Source organism: Erpetoichthys calabaricus, chromosome 4, assembly GCF_900747795.2.
Source record: "Erpetoichthys calabaricus chromosome 4, fErpCal1.3, whole genome shotgun sequence".
NCBI classification, from domain to species: Eukaryota; Metazoa; Chordata; class Cladistia; order Polypteriformes; family Polypteridae; genus Erpetoichthys; species Erpetoichthys calabaricus.
Genome location: NC_041397.2, coordinates 229,833,485 through 229,856,416, shown reverse-complemented (window position 1 = coordinate 229,856,416; position 22,932 = coordinate 229,833,485). Strand labels below are relative to the sequence as shown.

Genomic DNA, 22,932 nt, shown 5'->3' with positions numbered 1-22,932 from the left:
TTCCAAAACTCTGGACGTGACCCAATTTGGTTGCGACCCAAACTTAATTTCCCCCATAAGATTGTATGTAAAAACAATTAATCCATTCCAGACTGTATGAACTGTATGTAAAAATATATTTTTAAGCACAAAAATAGTTAATTATACCATAGAATGCACAGTATAATGGTAAACTAAATGTAAAAACAATAAATAACACTGAGAAAACCTTGAACAACAGAGGAAACTAACATTGTAAGAGTTTGTGCTAGACCCTTACGAACCGCTCACTGTAGACACTTTTTTATGAGTTTTAAGCACAGGGAAAACAAATTAAATGCCACTTCTCTTGCGAAACTTTTCAAACCATCCTCTACTGGCTTTAAATTCCTCAAATATGTAATATTCGATCATATTCCTTAATAAATAAATGACCAAGTATAATATTTTTGTCTCATTTGTTTATCTGGTTTCTCTTTATCTACTTTTAGGACTTGAGTGAAAATCTGATGATGTTTTAGGTCATATTTATGCAGAAATATAGAAAATTCTAAAGGGTTTACAAACTTTCAAGCACAACTGTAACTTCTGTTTGACATAAACAGCAACCCCCACCTCCTTTTCTGTTCTGTCTATCCTTCCTAAAAAATGTGTATCCCTCTATGTTACACTCATCCCCATCTTTGTTATTTAGCCAGGTTTCCGTTATTGCTATAATATCATAATTATGCTCTGCTACATACAGCTCCAACTCACTTACCTTAGTTTTGCTACTTCTAGCATTAAGGCAAGCTATTTTTAATGTGTTACTCCTTCTACATTTAAATGTTTGCTTAGAATTTACATTACTACGCATTTTTATTTCTACACCGTTGTTTGTTCCTCCATGTATAGATCTAAACCTGGCCTGTCCTAAACTCCCTGACCCCCCCATTCCCTTTACATTTACATTTACTTAGATCGTTACAGGCACGGAACACACATAAAATGCATGTGTTCCAAATTAAAACCTTATACAACTCCAGGTACCTCATACCCAGATAAACAGACTTGAGCTGGGAGAACTTTTTGCCTGAGTTGAGCTGTGGCAGTTGGGGGATAGGATAGAAGGCTGCTTGCTACTTGTGCAGATCGACACATTTGCAAAGCAAAAGACGCTAATGGAGAGGTGCAAAGGAATTTAAGGAGGCCCGGGATTACGAGTTTTTTCATAGGCTTCAGGTATTCTAGTGTTAAGCACTATTTTGTTTGCCATTATTGTAACAAACCTTTGTTGACTTCATCCAGGTCTATCAAAACTATTAAAAGAATAAGTAATTATTGCTCAATAATTTTATCTCCAAAAGTGCTGTCCCCATTTTTTGGGGTAAGTAGTTCAATAGATATATCTCCTACATTCCCATTGATAATCAAATTTTGAATTAGTCTTTATGGAGTGTAGATTTTTTTCCACGAAATATGACCCACAGTTGTTTTATATGTTTTGAAAATTCTCTTTTTTAAGTTTATATTTCCTCAGATGTGCAATTACATGGTACACAAATTTTCATCACCTGGTTGCACAAAGTGTTCTTTGTATCCATAATAGGGTGTGTGACACAAATCATATGTCTGGAAAGATCTAATTCACAAGACGGTGCCCTTCTCTGGCTACAGTACAGTTAATGGAAATGTTACGCCTTTCGGTAGCAATCTCTGCAGCTCATTGTTGTGTTTCATCTAATTGGTGCATACCTTCCTAAAGTCTCTGTGGCGTATTTATCAAGTGTTCTTTTTCATGGCTCTTGCTCTTCCAGAAGCTTCAAGATTATGAATTGCTTCCTATGAAAGCGCATTACAGTAAAAGTATAGGCTTATCGTGAACACTGTTATTTTTAAGAAGTTCATTTGATACTCCTGCATGCATAATCCATTGTTCACTGGCTGTTTGTTTTTGTTTTTTTAAATAGCTATAAAAGTGAAGAAGAATTGATTAATTAATAAGTTTAACATGTCTTAGCAATCACCAGCCATTTTGTGTGAGTTTTCATTAGAGGGAGACAACTGGAATTGTACCCCATTTTACCTTTTTGGTTATACAACGGTTTGTGCCCAGAGAATTACTGTTTCGTGTGTTTTCAAATGGCCCGTTTGTTTGAAAGCTGCAGTTGAGTTTCCAATGCTTCTTTGATGCAACTGTGCATAAGTCATATGCACTTCATGCTTTGAAGACACGACATGATTTAAAATGTGGATGTCATAATCTGTGGAGTCCCAAAAGCACAGGTACAAAATACTTTCAAAGAACTGCCTACTAGTGGGGGAGAATACACCATCAAAAATCCCGAGCACAAAGGAGATGCCTGAAGAGGCAAGGCAGACAAAGCAAACGCAGCCCCAATACCAAAACTAAGCCAGTAGTCAAAACAGATCAGAGGTTCAAAAATATCAAATAACACAGTCCCAATAAACAATCCAGAGGCGAGGTCAAAACCAGATATAATGAATAAAATAAACATTAATATGAATAAATGGTATACTGTAAAGTTAAACAAAACAAACAAGGGACACAACTTTGAACACCATTCAGGTGGAAAATGCTGGCTGAACCATGATAGTAGAAGTATTAACAATAATAATAAAGAAATATGTAAAAAGAATGTATGATACAAATGTATATGTAACATCTAGAATATTTAACCTCTGCCTGAATAAATTTGAATATATATTAATTTTTCCTGGGTAAACCTAATGCTAAGGAGGTTAAAAATAAGTCAACAAGAAAAAAAATGAAAACTTCAAAATGTCATCATAAATATGGCAGGAAACTTATGTCTAGTGTCCACTGCTGTACTGATGTAGATTTTTGTGTAATATGTCACAAAACAGTTACCAATGCCCGATGTTGCAATCAGGACAGTAGAAGTGTGAAGTATGTAGAAGTGTGTTTCTTTACACACATTTCTTATAATATTTTTTCTGTTGCTTGAGCAGAAGATGGTAGTATGACAGTGCCTGATCTTCCCAATCAACATGTCCCTCATGTGGATGTAGGCTACTTTAGCACAAGGCTTAGTGACTTCCACATTTGCTCTGAAGTGAACAGTTACTGCATTCTGAACAGTGCTTAAGGGGTTAATGTATTTCTCATCTTTCTGCTTGACCATGTTCATTTTGCCGTTTTGCCACACATCTCCTTGTACCACAGGCGACCAAATTCATCAGGAATATCATGGAGGTTTAGTCACACCGTATGCATCAGTGTCACTATCCTGCCAACGCCTGATGACCAGTTCACATTGTCATCACAATTGCTTGACTCAAGTAATGGTTACATTTTCAGTTAGTTCTAAAACTGGCTTTACAGCTTTTTGTTTTTCATGTCATTGTTTTCTGGTTGAATGTTGCCTTAGAGTGGCAAACCCCATAGAAGTATTCACGATTTTTTGCAGCATAATGTTATTTTATCCACTAGGTGGCAGCAGAATAATGTCCCAAGAGTTATTTGAGTTTAACAGTGTAGAGCGGATTATTATAAATCACCTCAAGTCTGACTCAAGCTTAACGGTAATTGCATAGATTTCTGAGCCATAGTCATGCTTAGTTTAACTCTTTGAGGGCTGAATATTTTTTCCAAAAAACAAATTTTTCTGAAAAAACACACAAAGCAATGGTTTCACACATAAATCAACATAAAACGACTGTTGCTGCATGTTGTGGATTCTGTTGGTGCCTGTTCAGTGTCTCTGGCAGCAGTGGCTGCGTAGCGACGTCTCAATGGACATCAGGGCTGGCTGCCTGGCTGTTTTTGTGTGGCAGGTAGGCAACGGTGGCAATTGCAGTGCAACGCAATCTGGTTTGTACCTCATTGTTGTAAGTGACAGTCCTCCCAGATGAATGTTACTGTAGGCCCATCAGCTACATGAATGTGGTCAGCACCACAATCAGCTGGGTACCGATCAACTGATGTGAGTACCTCACTTTCATTTTCGATCTTCATCTCCAGATCACTTGCATCAAAATTGGGGTCCATGAAGTCAGAATCCAATTCAGCGATAATATGCAAAATGTTTTGCACAGAGTAATTTGCCATACACATTCGCTTTGGTCTCTCGCCAGATATCAATGCCGTATCGGTTGTTTGCTCTTCGCTACTCCTGCACTCACAAGAGAATTGAGGTCCAATGAACAAAGCTAACTTTCCTTCTAGCAAAGAGAATTGAACTAAAACGTAACGTAATTACTGTCTTCTAACCCTGAATTTTGACAAAATTCGACATCCGCCCTGAAAGAGTTAATGCCAAGGGAGTTAATGCCCTGGACACTGCAATACCTCCCCCTGGATGCTAGATGACTGCCCCCCTGGGGTGGAGCAGTGCCTCAGGTTCTTGCAGGGCTCCCTGGGAATTGGAGTTGGGTGCAGCCCTGTTGGGGCCCACAGGCCCCGCCAGGGGGTGCTGTGTTTGGGACTCCTGAGCCCGTATGGGCAGCATATTCATCACACCTGGAAGTGCAGCTGGAACTTGGTGATCAAGCACCTGGAGCACTTCCAGGGGAACTATAAAAGGAGCCAGCAACCACCACTCAGCGACCAGAGTCGGGTGGAGGAGGACAAGGTTGCCTGGGAGGAGTGGTGGTGGTGGTGCCAGTGAGAAAGGAGAAGAGTGCTTGGTGTGCTTTATTTGGGACTGTGTTGTGTCTGTGGGTACGAGGAAGGCGTAGCCCACAGATGAAGAAAAAAAAAAGTATTTTGGTTTATTTTACACATGCCTCCCGTGTCCAGTCTGTGTCGGGTCGGGCGCTATATAGCGTCTTCTTACAGGAGATTAATATGACTATTTTTGGCTAATTTGACAGCCGTGTTTCTAAATGAGTAATGTTCAAAGACAGAGCAATATTGGGTCACTTTTATATAAATTTTCAAAAGATTTTCTTATGGTCTTTCTGGGTATCCCATGTTTTAATAAGTGATTTCCAGTATCAGGGCCATTTTGCTGTCTGTCCTTTGTAAATGTTTGGCAGGTGGCAAACCTGACTAGCTTCTGTGTACTTGGGGAATGCTGGCCATAGTATTTGCTCAGGTGGTATTTTAAGTCAATATATATAGTCTAATGACTATATAAATATAATCTTAAAGGAAAAGTAACAAAAATAGTCCTGGAAAACTGTAATGTTCTTGTTTTTTTCTTTTTGTGCTTAAATCAATTTGTTAATTGTAATATAATTTTTGCTATTATTAAGGATGGCTGATTCCTTCCAGTATTCCAGTTAGTATATATTTAATTTTCTTGAGAAGATCAATGAAATGTTCAGTGGACTGTTTTGAATTAGTATTTGTCAGTCTTCTCCTGTGTTTCTGTCTACATATTTGAAAACAGTAGCTAGTGAAGAGCTGACACTGGCAGGTGCCAAAAAGGACCAAGTTAGCTAATTAACTTTCGACTGTCATGTTATTTACGCATCATTGTTAATAGGCTGATATTGAAAATACAATTAAGAAATTAATAAGCAAGTGGACTAAAGTAAAACAAAAAATGGGTAGAGAGTATCAATTCCCATAAGTTAGAATCTGTGACAAAAAAAGAATCATGTTAACAAAAGGTTTGGTGAAGAAGAACCTGCACTATTTGTAATGTCTGAGAGTGTGCCTACAGAACTGGAACAATCCATGCAATTAAAAGTGAAGTTATACCTACAATTGTGTCCAAATGAAGTCATTATTTGGAGTAAAACTTTCTAAGGTAAGTGGCTGTTCAGGGGTAGCTGTCTCAAGAATCCATTTTGGATCAAATTAATATATTAAACCTGCAACTGAGTGCTCTTCATTCGTATTCTTTTTAAGGATGATGACAAATGAAACACATGGGACATTATCCAACATTTCCTTGTAAAACTAACTAAACAATGTGAAACATTTTTCCCACTCTAAGACCAAAGTCCAACACATTGCTGCACTTCCTAAATTAGGACAGATTCTGCTTACTAATGGCATTTTAAATCAAACCACTGCTGTAACTTATTAATCTTTGCTGCTGTCTGATGAAATGCTAATGGCATCCTGAATAAATGACTTTGTTTCCTTACCTCTTCTTCCGCGTTGGAAAAGCATTACTGATTCTATATCTGACATATCATCACCTGTCCCAGTAGATGTATTAAGGAAAAATGTGAGCAGTTTGTGGATGATTCCCTTGCTTATTTCAGAGAATGCTGAGATAAATGTAATTTTGCCTTGGTGATTCATTAAAGCTGAGTTGCTCAAGATTCTTAAAAACCTGGTCCTCTATGAATGTGCAATTACTTAAACCCAGTTCAATATTATTAGTAAAGTCATGGTAATCCATCAAATAAGTTCCTCACTCTCATGTATATACGTCTATGTAGAGTTCTCTGATGCCAGCTGCCATTTATGACTTACCTTGTCAGCTTTGCACTCCCTTTGTCAATCAAACAGGCCAGGAATCAGTGTTACAATGCAATCAGATATCAAGTCAAGTCGATCAAAGTGCTGTACAGCTTCCGTAAATACACCAAATAAATACAGTATATATACAATGTATGTATATATATATATATATATATATATATATGTGTGTGTATATGTATATACAGTGAATCAATACATCAAAAATAAATACATAAAAGTTTAGAAAGCTAAGTTGGTGCTGACCTAATATAAAAATACAGACTATTCCAAAGCTTAGGGGCAGCTACTGCAAAGGCACAGTTCCCTCTAAGCTTAAGTCTAACATTTGGCACAACCAATAACTTCTGGTTAGAGGACCTAAGTGCTCATGAAGGAGAGTAAGGGTGTAAGAGGTCAGTAAGATAAAAGGGGGTTAAACCATTTAGGGACTTAAAAACAGACAGTAAAATATTAAACTTAATCCTGTAGCGAACAGGAAGCCAGTAAAGAGAGGCTAAGACTGGTATGATGTGATTCTGTTTTGGTGTGCCTGTTAGAACTCTGGCTGCAGCATTCTGGATGAGCTGAAGACGATCAAGGGATGACTCATTAACTCCAATGTATAATGAGTTGCAATAGTCAAGCGACAAACGCATACATTAGTATTTCAAAATCATGTACAGAAAGAACTGGCTTGACATTAGCCGAAAACCTGAACTAACAGAAGCAGGCTTTAACAATGGAGTTAACATGTTTATCAAATTTGAGGGCATTATCAAAAATCACACCAAGAATTTTTCCAAAGGGTATACAGTAGGTCCATGTCAAGGGTCCAAGATTAATTTCTGTAGCACAAGTATGATCAGAAGGTCCAAAACACACAGTCCCTGTTTTTTTGTCATTTAGACAAGTGACTTAGTGACAGCCATATTTTAATGTCTTTTAGACATTCCAATAAAGGTTTAAGAGAATTTCATTTGATCTGTTTCAGTGGAAAATATATCTGTGTGTCATCTGTGGAGCAATGGAAAGAAATATTGTGTTTTTTAAATATGGATCCTAAGGGCAACATATACAGTGAAAAAAGAACAGGCACAGCTCCTTTATAATTGCACTATTTTGCAGCTGTTTATAATGTATGTTTTGTGTTATGTTTTATCTTATGTTATTTATGGTACTGGTATGTGATGTTATGTTTTGTTATAAGCAGCTACTAGGCTAAATTCCTGTAAGTACTGGTGAATAAAAGTGAATTCTGTTCTGAATGTATAGCAAACACCTGTAGAAATTAGTCAAACTATCTTTATTTTATATGGCAGTGTTTAAAATAAGTATAGAAATGTTTTACAAAGTTACTTATAATGCACTAAATATACAGTACGTAATAGCTGAGCTGTAAGAAATTTTTAACAGAAAGTTAAAAAATATTGGTAGTAGAAAATAAAAACAGTAATAATAGTACATTTCATTTAATTGTGTCTTTCAAGTGATGGCAGAGCAATTCTTTTATATTAAAGAGCAAAGTTTATCCTGACCCCCATTTGGAAAGACCATCTAGTCTAAATAGAATAACAAACACAGTAGATTGTAGGACCTTGCTTTTGAGACAACATTTTAAGAAATTCAAAGCTCTGTTACCGAAGGTGACTAAAAAGCCTCAGTATGGTTCTTATATCTACAGTGGTTCTCGATGTCAGAGGTGGATTTAGTCATGATGTGGCTGTAACTGAACTGGGATGAAAACATAACTGTTCTTATCAAAAAGCTCAGCAGCAGATGTTTTTTTTTCTCTGTCAACTTAAAAAAATGTATGTTGTCCCAGTGAGTGCTGGTTCAGTTTTATAGAGCTGTCATTGAAAAGATCCTCACTTTCTCCATCACAGTATGGTATAACAATGCATCTGCTTACTTGAAACAGAAAGTGCAGTATGTTATTCAGACAATCGTTTTATTTTAGGCCCAAAACTGGACTCCCTGAGGTCCTGTATACTTAACAGGTTAGGAAACGTACCAGAAATATAATCACAGACTACACTCATCCTGGCAACCATCTCTTTCAGTTATTACCATCAAGGAATTGTTATTGGTCACTAAAGGCAAGAACTACTAGACAAAGAAATAGTTTTGCTCCTACTGTAGTCACAATTTTTAAACACAGTTGATTCATCTCATTCTTTCCTGATTCTATAGTCCTTTATTTTATGAGGACTGCAATTTTTATAAGGGAGTACAATTTTACTTTATTGTATTGTTTTATATATTTGTGTTTTTTTGCAATATATTCTTAACTACTACTATATGCAGTGCTGTGATGGTGTCATATATTATATATTGTATTCTTTAATTGCATTTACCTTCTTATGTGTATGGGTGTAACATCAAGATAAATTCCTAGTAACTAGTCGATGTAGTAATAATTCTTAAGTCTCAAGTTGAAGGCAGCGTTTATTTTTACTATTTATTTAACAGATGTCTTTACCCAAGATGGCTTAGAAAAAAAAATACTTATGCTGTACTTTTGAATGGCTGTCAACTGGGTTTACTGTTAGCAAACAGTACAGGACAGAATTTAATGTAGTTTTTTATAAGATTAGTATTGGTCTTAGGACCAAATTGTAAGCAAACAATATAACAAAAGGATAAGCCTGGAAAAAACACTACATATCCCAAGAGCATAGGGGCTGACAATTGAAGCAGTACAGATGTGTTTTGCATCTTCCAGAGATAGCTAATCATCATTGTAATGGGAGGAGTGTGGGCTGATTTGAAAATTCATTCAATAGCTCAAGAGCATGATATGAGATTCATTTTTAGGCAGGCCAATACAGAATGAGACTTTTTTGGAAGAACATTTCAGAAAAGCCACAAAGTCAACATGGTGATGCATGAAGGAGCTTGTAAATCGGAGAAGGCATAGAGGAAATTCTGGGTATTATTGATCCTGAGAAGAAAGGAATGACAAAATTGAGATAGTAAAAACTCTAGATTGATTAAATTAGAGAAAACCAAACAAGGTCACACCATGTTTCCTGGCATTAGTTACTGATGAGGGAGTGACACTGTCAATGTTTAAGGAAGGATCTTTTGGAGGGTAAAGGAGAAAATGGGTTCAAGTTATCCAACTTTAGCATTTTTAGTTTAACATAATATGCAATAATTAACACTGAGATGTCAGAGACAGGTATTTGGATATCTGGGCTGACATCAGGGGTTAAGAGAATTAAGAGAAAGTAGTATCATCTGGACAGATGTGATAAGATAAACCATGAGAAGACATCTAGGTGTGTGATGAACAAAGTAAAACATTTTAACATTCAACCTTACACATGCCTCTGAATGTTTTACACTTTCCTGCTTTTTTGTTAGGTCTAACATTGGGTAGCTGGGAGCTTAAATTTAATTTTAATCTTGATCATGAGCAGGAATTTACAGTATTATCACTTCAAAACACACAATCGTTTTACAGCATGGTTAATAGGGAGAAACATCAGTCAAGAACCTGCTTACCCTTGAGCTCTTCGCCGACATAGTGCTGAAAGTTGCATTTGTGACAATACGCAGTATTAATCAAACACACAGGTGAGATAACCTGGGATAACATGCCAGTCTACCACAGGGCACCCACTCTTACAATGGGGCTAAAGTGGAATCTTAGTTATCCTTACTTACATGTCTTTCAGGATGTAGGAGAAAACATTCAGGCACAGGAATAATGTGCAGACTCTAGAAAGACAATGATTGGATGTGACACACAAGCTTAGGTATCCATGAGACAGCAGTGCTATCCTCTGTACCACTATGCTACCCATGGAATAAACAGAAACACATTATACTTGTAAAATTTGTATAAAACAATAAAATTCTATTTCATCGGTGCAATTTGGGTAGAGAATGTTCAGAAATAATATGGAAAGCATAACCATTACCATTCTGACTTGATGCTGATCAATATAAAAGTTTTTGCAGTTAATTGTATTGTTTGTACTGTTTTCTATTCTAACTTATTTAACATAGTATTGCACTGCATTTTATTGGTAAATTAGACTGCAACATTATATTTTTTCCATAGCTGTAACTCCAAGAATCAGTAACCTAACAATTCTTCAAAATCATCCTCACTGATGGAAGTTCATTTTTTTCTTTTAATTGTTAAGGGCAGGAACGTTTTGGAAACATGACCCGTGTTTATTATAGGGAGGCCATGGGAGCCTTCATCGTGTTTGATATCACAAGACCATCAACTTTTGAAGCTGTGATGAAATGGAAGGAGGATTTAGACTCAAAGTTGACTCTTTCTAATGGTACAAACGTCCCTGCAGTGCTTCTCGCCAACAAATGTGATCAAGGTGGAGAATTGCTGATGAATAATGGTCTGAAAATGGAGCAGTTCTGCAAGGAGAATGGATTTGTAGCATGGTTCGAGACTTCAGCAAAGGTATGGATTTTGTGCATCTTTTCTTAACAAAGAAGAATAATTTCCATATTTTTTGCACAGTTGACTTCTGAATGCTAACTCCTTTTTACTCGTTATAGAATGTAATCAATTCATGCAGTGTCCCTGGCCTGGCCTCTTCTAGATTTGCATCTTTGTGTGGCATACTGACAAAGGCACGTGGGACAAAAGTGGATAAAGTGTGTGGTGACTAATGGTGACTAATGCAAACTGTGGGATACACTGTAACTTGGTAATAGTAAACATTTAATGTCAGATTTACCCACCCCGGTTAAAATTTCTCCATTACATATACTGTATACTGTAGTATAAAAATAAATATAATTTCAGTTATTATTATATTAGCCTCTTGTGAATTGTGATTTTAACAATGAAAAGATACCTTTATTTACTGAGAAGATATTATTTTTAGGGCGGCACGGTGGCGCAGTGGTAGCGCTGCTGCCTCGCAGTTAGGAGACCCGGGTTCACTTCCCGGGTCCACCCTGCGTGGAGTTTGCATGTTCTCCCCGTGTCTGCGTGGGTTTCCTCCGGGCGCTCCGGTTTCCTCCCACAGTCCAAAGACATGCAGGTTAGGTGGATTGGTGTTTCTAAATTGGCCCTAGTGTGTGCTTGGTGTGTGGGTGTGTTTGTGTGTGTCCTGCGGTGGGTTGGCACCCTGCCCGGGGTTGGTTCCCTGCCTTGTGCCCTGTGTTGGCTGGGATTGGCTCCAGCAGACCCCCGTGACCCTGTGTTCGGATTCAGCGGGTTGGATAATGGATGGATGGATATTATTTTTACAAAAATAAAAACAATGAAAAAAGAAAATGTAGTAAAATAAAAGATGAAGACCAATGCTATACAGAAATGGACAGAAAACACAATACAATAATAATAATAATATAAGGGTAACTGTGCTGTGTCAATCATCGCACCCTCACAAAAAGTCTAACAGCAGCTGTGGTTCATTAAACTTATGCTTATTTTTTCTCCTCCGTGTATGCTCAGCATTTTATTAATATATTCACATTTATCAGAATCCTTTATTAAGGGATGTGTACAAATTGCAGACTTCCAGTTGCTTTTTGACCCTGTATTTAATTTTTACACCATCATCCTCTCTCAAAGTAATCAAGAAAATGTGTGCAAAAAACAAGAAGCTTATGAGTTCATTTGAGCTAGTGGCAGGTTTTAAACATCTTAAAACCGTACAGTGCAGAAAATTAAATGTAAGCAAGTGGAAAAGTATTTACATCATGGCATTAAATCTTATTTTCCTTATTGTAAGAATTATTGACTTATTAAAAAATGTATTTATGATTATTTAGCTTACTTTAAAAAATCTTGTAAATTTTGCATACCCCATTGGCGGATTTTTTTTGGTAAATAAAAGCAAAACATCTCCCATTTAATGTTTTTTGTCTAGCTTTTGCATATGCATTTTTTGCAGTGTAGTTAGTCTTTGCATATTTTTACTAATTTTTACCTGCTATTTTTGTTTCTTTACTCTTGCTGCCTGTCTCATATACATTTTGGCTTATTATTGAATAATGACTGATTTCTGCCTGATTTAAAAAGTAAACATTACTATTACTAATTACATTACATTACTAATTACAATTAGTGCTATTGCAGCCTATACTTTATACAGAATTCTTGTAAGATTTTCATTTATCTCATGTACATCCTGTAATTAAACAACACACAAAACAAAATATAGGCAACTTAAGTGAAAACAGTTTTAAATCAGTTTAAAGAAGAAAGGTACTAAACATATTTGTATGAAGCACCTCTATGGAAAGGGAGACCACTGGATGAGTGTTAAGTCACTTGCAAAAGCAATATAGCCAAGAAAAACACCAACAACAATAAGTATGTAACATATACTTTCTTGGAAAAAAAGAAATGGGGCAGCTTTAGCCACATATTTTTTCAGGACACATGATGTGTGTTTACCATGCAGTACTTACTATACATAGCAAAATTAATTTGTTTATAAGTAGTTCACTGTAGGCTTCACTAGAAAACAGATCATTATGTAAAACACCCACTTGTCACCCCTCCATACACACACACACACACATTCTGGTTACATTGTTATTAAATTTGATGTGTAATATATTTTACAATTTATATAGATCTAGTTCTTGGAGTTAATACCATTTTAATTGACCTAAAGATACATCTTAGACAAACCCCATTCTCATTTGCTGTAAAAAGTCATACTGTATAGATCCAGACACCAGTACCTTCCATATATGCAGGGTATCCCATTAATGTACCGTTACATTACCTAGTCAGGGTCATGCATAAACAAAACTAAAAGCTGACATACAATTTTCAGTTACCTTGGTGAGTATCTCATAAGATTTATGGGTAATCTACCATCTCAGCTAATGTATGAACAGTGTGGCATAAAGTACGCAGCTGATATGCTTAAGCAAAAGTAAAGATACCTTTCTGAAAAGTGACTCAAGTAAAAGTTAAAATTTTCCCATGAGCATGCTACTCAAATAGAACTTTTAAGGTATCTGACATTAATTGTACTTAAGTATCAAATATACTGTACAAGTAAATTTATGATCTCAATAATCTAAACAAAATCTTGCAAATGTAAAACAATTCAGGCTAACTTACTATGAGTCCTATTACATTCACTAAAGTATAAGCCAAGTATCTGTAACGTGAAGCTGTGATATTTAGTGTGAGCTGACATCTTAAAGATTTTAGCTCAATTCAGTGGGGAGGGCACTATTAGGAGAGGCATGCAGGCCTCTCTCACTTTAAGAGGGTGCAAATCTGTTCTTGAAAACCCCTTTGTGAATTGAATTTTCATAATGCAAACACCTGGGCCTTAAAATGACCCCCATTTTTATATAGATAGCACAGACTTTAGCACTTCTAGTTTCAAATTCAAAGGAATGGTCTTTTTTCTTGGGCTTTGGCAACTACAGTACTTCACGATCTGTTTTAAACCTGATATGCTCGGGAAAGCGAGAGAAGACATGTGAACAACACATGTGACAAGGTGAATGAAGCACAGCACAAGAACGCAAAAGTGCACTTTACTGCAGCCTGTAGAACTAGCCCCACTCTGTTTGATAGGCTGCCATAAGGACAGCATCTAAATATGGCAACATCGACTGTGGAGATAACAGACTTTGATTGTGCATCCAGCCCTACCACAAAGATCAACACCCATTTTGCATGTATGATCTGGTGTGATAGCATCAGGGGTGTTTATTTCAAAATCTTCTTAGATTCTACATACTGTATATGTGAATTTTCCAAAAGAGGGGGAATATTGTATTTTAGATAACTGAGTAAAACATGGTGCATTTTTGCATAGTCCATTCGTTTTCTGGTTTAACATTACTGCAACAAGTACTGAATGTATAGGAAAATACAGTGCATTCTGAAAGTATTTAGGCCTCCTCACTTTTTTCACATTATATTTTGTTGCAGCCTTATGCTGACATCTTTTGAAATTAATTTTTTTACCTCATCAAGCCATACTCAATATGCCAGAGTTACAAAGAAAAACGAGGATTTTAGAAATTTTTGCAAATTTATTAAAAACAAACATGTGAAATATCACATTGACACCAGTATTCAGACTCTTTCTTTTAGATGATATGACAAACTTTGCACATCTTGGATTTGGGGATTTTCAGCTATTCTCCAGCAGATTCTCTCTGTCAGTTTGGCTGGAGATCTTCATTGGACAACAAATCTGCGCCCTGGCTGGGCCATTCAAGAACATTCACAAAGTGAAAAAAGGGACCCTTTCACCAGTCCTTGGTCCAGCACACTCCGTGTTTTGCTTTGTTCAACTTTTCCCTGACCCTGACTAGTCCAGTCCACCCTACTGAAAATAACTGAACAGCACTATCCTGCGACTACCAAGAATCACCATTAAAATAGTATTGTGCAGGTGATGCATGGTGTTCAGACTAGAGAATCTTGTTTATCATAGCCTGAGAATCCTTTAGGTGTCTTTTTTGCAAACCCCAAGTGAACTTTCATGTGTCTTTTACTAAGGAGAAACAGTGGATGTTGTTCTTCTGTAAGTTTCTTTCATCTCCATACAGTTTTTCTGGAGTGCAGCCAGGTTGACCATTGGATCATTGGTCAGTTCCCTTACTAAGGCCTGTATCCACCAATTGCTAAGTCAGCTCGAGGAGTCACAGTTGTCCCAAACTTCTTCTATTTAAGAATTACAGATGCTACTGTGCTCTTGGTAACCTTCAATGCTGCAGAAATTTTTGTAGACTTCTCAACATATGTGGACTCAAAACAATCCTTTCTCTGCTAAGCTCTGCAGTCAGTTCTTTTTGTTGAACCTTATATAGAAGGTGTGTACCTTTCCTAATCATGTCCAGTCATTTAAATTTAGCACAGGTGGACAAACAAAGTGTGTCAAAACATCTCAAAAACGATCCATAGAATGGGTCATACCAGAGCCAAATTTCAAGTGCCACAGCAAAGGATCTGAATACTTGGGCCAATGTGATATTTTCAGTTTATTATTAATAAATTTGCAAGAATTTTTAATATTATGTTTTTTTACTATGTCATTCTAGCATATGGAGTGTTGCTTGTTGAGGGAAAAATTAATTTAAATGATTTAGTATAAAGCTACAACATAACAAAATGTTGAAATTATGAATGGCTCACTGCACTATATATTGGATTAAAAATGACCATTTGCATTTGAAAATGTAATAAAGTAAAGGTTAAAGTAGACATAAAATTGTATACTCAAGTAAAATACATTTCTCAAGTACTGTAACAGAGTATTTCCACTTATTTATCTTACAGTGTATGATGAAAGCTGAAAAATGATTGGGTCATTCAAATAAAGGTTGTGATATCATTGCATGAAGTAATGTCACATTAATTCAAAAGAACTCAAACATAAGCATCTGTGAATAGCTAGAAGGTTTTCTCAAACAAGCTTATTACTTAAGATATGTTTGTTTAGCAAGATTTGTTATTTGCAATAAACAGACAATTTGGATTAATTGTGAAATATAAGAGATATCTTACATTTCAGCATTTCAGTAGAGGATGGAGAGCATGTTTTTCAAAGTCCCCGAATCAGTTTTTTTAGATTGAGATAAACACTTAGAACAGCATTAATAACAGACACTTCAGGCAAACTCTATGATTACCTCTCTCAGAACATACATCTATGATCTGGAAAATTAAAATATGTGTAGCGTATATTTCAAGTGTAAATAAGTAAAATCAACTAAGTTACTAAAGTGCTACTAGCCAATCCACGGCGTAGCGTACGCCGCATAATTATTTATTGATGGGTAAACACTTCCTGAAAGACACAGTTGTCCAAATGGGGTGGGTTTGAGGATACGACTGTGAGTGAATGAAAAGATGGAACTCTGGAGAGAGCAACATACAATTGTCCGTGACTGAAAACTGGTTTTGGCAGATACAGGCATATCTTTTTGAAGGTTTGGCCCTGTGCCTTATTAATTGTCATTGCAAAGGCCAATCTAACAGGAAATTGTCTGTGTGTAAAAGTAAAAGGCAAATTTGAATCTGATAGGGTCAGGACAGTTTGTGAGGTAGCAGCTGCGATAGTTTTACAGTCCAGTACATTGCGTGAATGCTAGTAACAGAAAGTCTAGTGCCATTACAGACCAAAGCGAGTGAGGATGTGTTTGGTGAGGTGTTGGGGGCGGGCACATGAGCAAGCAGTTCCTTGAGAGTGAGGGTGGACGTGGGAGGAGGGTTAGAGTTTGCGGGCGGGGCTCTGTCGTGCGTTTCCCCATGACGCGGGAGGAGGGTTAGAGTTGGTGGGCAGGGCTCTATCATTCGTATCCCATGGTCAGGCGACTTGGTGGATTATATATAGAAAAGCAACCGGAACTGAAAAGAACAATGAAAAGTCAATGTGGCTCAGAGGTGCATGTGGACTGTAGCAGAGACAAAAGCGACTGAGGCCGTGTTTGGTGATGTGTTGCATGCGGGCTCATGAGCAGGCAGTGTGCATGCCTCGAGAGCGAGGGTGGACGCGGGAGGAGGGTTAGAGTTGGCGGGCGGGGCTCTGTCGTGCGTATCCCATGGTCTTAGAGTTGGCAGATACAGGCATATCTTTTTGAAAGTTTGGCCCTGTGCCTTATTAATTGTCATTGCAGAGGCTAATCTAATAGGAAACTGTCTGCATGTAAAAGTAAAAGGCAAATTTGAATCTGATGGTGTCAGGGAAATCTGGGGAATAAGGACAGTTTGTGAGGTAGTAGCTGCAATAGTTTTACACTACAGTACATTGCGGTGAATGCTGGTAACAGTCAGGCAGGCGGGCGGGCAAGGCAACAAAAACACTATGCTCTTAGTATGGTATGAATCAGGTTTTTGTAGACAAAGGCTTTCCCTGTTCCTGCACGACCATCTAAGAAGAAGCATGTTTGTTGCGGATGGGAATCTCTGTATGCAGCGTGTAAAACAGTTTGCGAGGGTGGACGCGGTCGTGCGTATCCCATGACGCGGGAGGAGGGTTAGAGTTGGCAGGCGGGGCTCTGTCGTGCGTATCCCATGGTCTTAGAGTTGGTGGGCGGGGCTATGTGAGTTGGCGGGCGTGGCTCTGTCGTGCATATCCCATGGTCTCTGTCTTGCGTGCCATGGTCGGCTGCTTAGTGAATCTATACTAATTAATAAAAGGCAAAGCCCTCACTGACTCACTGACTGACTGACTGACTGACTGACTCACTCATCACTAATTGTCCAACTTCCCGTGTAGGTGGAAGGCTAAAATTTGGCAGGCTGATTCCTTATAGCTTACTTACAAAAGTTAGGCAGGTTTCATTTCGAAATTAAACGCGTAATGGTCATAACTGGAACCTCTTTTTTGACAATATACTGTAATGGACGGCAGCTTGATGGCCGTGGGAGGCGGAGTTGAGTGTCACGTCATCACGCCTCCCACGTAATCACGTGAAAAGACTGTGAACTGAGTAAGGAGAAATGAAGGAAGAGCCGCAAACAGCGAAGAACAAAAAATTAATTAAACAATTGAGAAGGGAGCGAGTGAAGCATACAAGCATCTTCATAAGGGAAACAAAGCACCGTGTAAAACGTAAGTTTATATTAAGTTTATTGAAACGCTCCCGTTAAGGATTGCAATAACATATTCGCGAGATAAAAGAACGCAGTAGGGAGAAATGAAGGAAGAGCCGCAAACAGCGAAGAGCAAAAAATTCATTAAACAATTGAGAAGGGAGCGAGTGAAGCATACAAGCATGTTCATAAGGGAAACAAAGCACGGTGTAAAACGTAAGTTTAAATTAAGTTTATAGAAACGCTCCTGCTGCGGATTGCAATAACATATTCGCGAGATAAAAGTTTAATGAGAAGACACGAGGTATAAACGAACCACACGCCGTGGCGCAACGTTTGGGGCAACAGTTTCAACCATTCTATGATCTGCTTCTCGCAACTGAAAGACGGCACATGGCGGATGTTAGCCGACTTGCTGACCGCAACGTTAGGGGCTTCAACTCTGGCGCTGACGATAGAGATTCGATTCCCGAGAGGGGATGAAGTGAGTGTGTATGCCTGATGAGCCCAGAATTAGGGAGAAACACGTGTCGCATACTCTTTGCATTATTTGAAAGTAAACTATTAAAACCATTCTATGATCAGCTTCTGGGAACAGAAAGAGGGCACGTGGCAGATGTAAGGCGACTTCCTGACCAACCACAAGCGTAACCTGGCAGGTAACCACCCATACAGTCAGATTGTGATTCAGAAAACGAATGCCATGAATGTAATTACCACGATCTATATACTGTCAAATAAACGAAACACACGCCGTAGCGCGACAGCTGTGAAAAGCGAGTTTCACAAAAAAACAGATCCTTAACAAATTGTTATTGGTATATTTTCGATCCGTTTAAAAAGGTTATCTTTTCTTCTTAAAAAATTAAAAGCAGTACTTCGCCGCAACGAAGCGCGAGAATTTGGCTATATATATCTGCTTCTCGCAATTAAAAGAGGGCACGTGGCGGATTTTAGACGACTTCATGACCAAACATAAGTGTAACCTGCCAGGTAGGGTTACCACTTTTAATACAAAAAAATAAGGGATGCATACTGCAGCGGGTGCCACATCTCAGTGCCAACAGTTTGCAGACTCTACTTAAAAGACCCGCCCTCCTCACTGGACAGTTAAAAAGACCAATCAAACTAAGGATGACATCAAGTATTACCCAATCAAAAGTAGGAAAGGAGGCATCTTCATAAAATGCGTGTGGGATGATTTGCATGAGACGCTGCTTTAAAAAAAATGATAAAAAAATTACAGGACAAATCCCGTCCCGTATTGATTCAAAACGGGACGCGCAATTTCATTCTCAAATGCGGGACGATTCCGTATTTTAAAGGACGGGTGGCAACCCTACAGTGCCAGGTAACCACCCATACAATCAGATTGTGATTCAGACTAGGAATGCAATGAATGTAATTACCCCGATCTACATACAAGGCGAAAGTCTTGCAACATTCAAAGATGATGGTTTGGGATAAGTACACCATAGAACACAGGTGTCAAACTCTGGCCCGCGGGCCAAATTTGGCCCGCCGTGTAATTTCATTTGGCCCGTGGGGCAATATCAAATTAACATTAGAGCTGGCCCACCGGTATTATACAGCGGCGGTGTTGCTGTAACACCGCATTCACTGCGAATACTACAAATCCCATAATGCTCTGCGGTTGTTTTGGCGCGCCAGCTTTGTGTCAGTAGATTTCTAGCAAGCAGCGTTCTTTCCAGACGTGCTGCGGCCCAATACTACAACTCTAGGTGTCACTGTTTTACCCCTACCAAAAATGACGAAAAGGAAGGGAGAAAACAGAACTTTTCGGGACAGGTGGGAGACAGAATATATGTTTACGTATCTGAAAGACAGACCTAAGGAGTACAACCTTAGGCGACACTATGAAACGAAACATCAGGACATGTACAAGGACCTGGACACGACTCAAAGGAGCCAGAAAGTAGAGGAGATGAAGAGAGGGTTGGTTTCACAACAAAATATGTTCAAAAAAGCCACAGCACAAAACGAGGCTGCTGTAAAGGCGAGTTATATCGTGGCAGAAGAAATCGCCAAATCAACCCGATCCTTTAATGAGGGAGAATTTATTAAAAAGATAATGCTGAAAGTTTGTGACCAAGTGTGCCCAGAGAAAAAACAGGCCTTTTCAAACGTAAGCCTGAGCAGGAACACAATAGCGGAGCGCATATGTGATCTTGCCACCAATCTGCATGACCAGCTGATGGAAAAGGGGAAAGATTTTGTTTCTTTTTCCCTCGCTGTGGACGAGAGCACTGACGCGTCTGATACTGCGCAGCTGTCAGTCTTCATCCGCGGTGTCGACTCAAAAATGTGTGTTACGGAGGAGCTTTTGGGATTTAAATCCATGCATGGCACAACCACAGGGACGGACATTTTTGAGGAGGTTTGCAAATGTGTAACTGAAATAAACCTGCTGTGGGATAAACTCGTGGGATTAACCACTGATGGTGCGCCAGCGATGAGTGGTAAAAAGAATGGTCTGGTGGGCAGGATGCGTGAAAAGATGCGGGAAGAGAACTGTGCAGGTGAGCTATCGGTTTATCACTGCATTATACATCAAGAGTCACTGCGTGCTAAAGCCCTAAAGATGGAACATGTTATGACCACAGTAACACAAGTTGTTAACTTTATAAGAGCCAAAGGTCTGAATCACCGCGAGTTTAAGTCTTTTCTGGAAGAGTTTGGTTCGGAACACACAGACGTGCCGTATCACACAGAGGTGAGATGGTTAAGCCGCGGAAAAGTACTGAAAAGATTTTTCGAGCTGCGTGAAGAAATATGTCAGTTTCTGCAAAGCAAAGGGAAGGACACAGCAGAACTCCAGGAGCAAAAGTTTATGTGTGAGCTGGCCTTTCTGTCTGACATCGCAAGCCATCTTGATGCGCTGAACCTGCAGCTACAGGGGCGGGGCCGCATCATCACCGAGATGTACTCGTCAGTGAAAGCTTTTAAAGCTAAACTCTGCCTGTGGGAGAATCAGCTGCTGCAAGGAAACCTTGGCCATTTCCCCTGTTGCCAAACCATAAATACGCAGATCTCTACCACCGTGTGCGCACAGTTTGCTGAAAAACTCAGTGTACTCGGCGCTGAGTTTAACCGACGATTTGGCGACTTTGATGGTCAGAAATGGAGATTTGAACTGCTTAGTAATCCCTTCGCAGTCGATGTGGAAAAAGCACCAACTAACATTCAAATGGAGCTGATTGAACTCCAGTGTGATGACACGCTGAAGTCAAAGTATGATGCTGTTGGCGCCGCACAGTTTCCACAACACATCCCTGACACAATGCCTCAGCTCCGCACCCAAGCTGCTCAATTGCTCTCCATGTTCGGCAGCACTTACCTATGTGAGCAACTTTTCTCCTCAATGAAGATGACGAAAACATCTCACAGGGCACGTCTCACTGATGAACACCTTCGTTCGATAATGAAGGTTGCCTCAGCTCAAAGCCTGAGCCCCGACACTGATGAACTAGCATCCAAGAAAAGATGCCAGGTGTCTGGCTTGAACACACCATGTTAGATCAGTGTGTCGCAAACTGAACAGTAAAAAGGCCTGAATGATTGATTTATGTATTAGCCAGTGGAAAAAGTTAATGTTGATATTTAGCAAATTGAAAAGAGGCATTCATTTTTTATTTAAATGTTATTTAATATGCCATTGATGTTTCTTCGTTTGTTCTTTGACAGTTGATTTTGCACTATTAAGTTAAGTTAAGCTATAAGCATGGCTTGTTCCATATTCAGTGTTAAAGCAAATCAGTGTAGCAAACTGAGCAAAAACATTTTATTCATGCACTCTTCTCTTGCTACTTCAAGGCTTGAATGTTTGATTCATTCATTATTGTTATTTTGTTTTCAAATGTATTTATTAGCCTGTGGAAAAAAGTTTATTTTGATATTTACCTCAGAAGGCTGCAAATAGAAAAGAGGCATTCAATTTTTATATTTAAACATGAAACTCGGGTTTGCATGTCATTATAAAGTTATATAAGCCTTGCTTGTTCAATTTTCAACGCAAAACTTGTTTGGGTGCCTATTAAAAGGTAATTTTTTTCAACCTTGGCCCGCGGCTTTGTTCAGTTTTAAATTTTGGCCCACTCATTATTTGAGTTTGACACCCCTGCCATAGAACATAAAAGAGCTTATGAAGCCTTGAACCGAAAAAAGCAAGATCTCAGAGATCGTAAAAAAAAAATAGGAGGTAATGTCGTTTTACTCACTGTAGATTTTAGTCAAACATTACCAGTTATTCCATGAGGGAGACCAGCAGATGAACTCAACGTGTGTTTAAAATCCATGCTTCTCCCACGCTCGGTTATATGTCGCGTGTTCTTGGGTAGGTACACCAAAAAATGTATACATTTAAGCATGTAATGGGCAAACAAAAAATGAGGTATACCCGAAGGCACTGCAGTAGTACTTAATGTAACTTTACTTCTTAAATGTTAATGTTTTACTGTTTAATAATTTATACGCTTCTTATATGTTGTTCAAATTCTTTTATCAAAATACCAGTGACAGCACAATGCACGATAACATGGAGTGAATACACCATACGCATCCGCCCACGGCCGCCCTGGTGTGCGCAGATAGGAGTTGATTCTACAATAAAATAAAATAAAGATAAAAACCCAGGATTGTTTCCTGCCTTGTGCCCTGTGTTGGCTGGGATTGGCTCCAGCAGACCCCTGTGACCCTGTGTTCGGATTCAGCGGGTTGGAAAATGGATGGATGGATGGATAAAAAGAGTAATACAATCATCACCCATAAAGCGGATAGTAGACGTGACGTTCTATATGTGTACCAGATTTCAAGTCAATAGGTGAAACGGTTTGCGAGCTACAGGTGATTTAAAATCCTGGACAGACAAACGAATAGCCACGGTAGCAAATTACAGAAGAAGATTTTACTGTTTAATAATTTATATTTATATGAAATGTGCTTCTTATATATTACTTCATATTCTCATATGATAATGATGTTAATGTTGTTTATATTGATTTCTATGTTATTGAAACTGCATGTATGTGTATATATG

The 22,932-nt window shown here is 38.4% G+C and overlaps 1 protein-coding gene across 1 annotated transcript in view; it reads left to right on the top strand.

Moving 5' to 3' along the window:
- The window catches only part of LOC114650640 (ras-related protein Rab-38-like), a 123,411-nt gene that overhangs the window by 20,633 nt on the left and 79,846 nt on the right, over window positions 1–22,932 (top strand). The window contains exon 2 of the mRNA XM_028800411.2: window positions 10,519–10,799. Coding sequence (XP_028656244.1) covers window positions 10,519–10,799 — 281 coding nt within the window. The remainder of the gene's footprint in view (window positions 1–10,518; window positions 10,800–22,932) is intronic.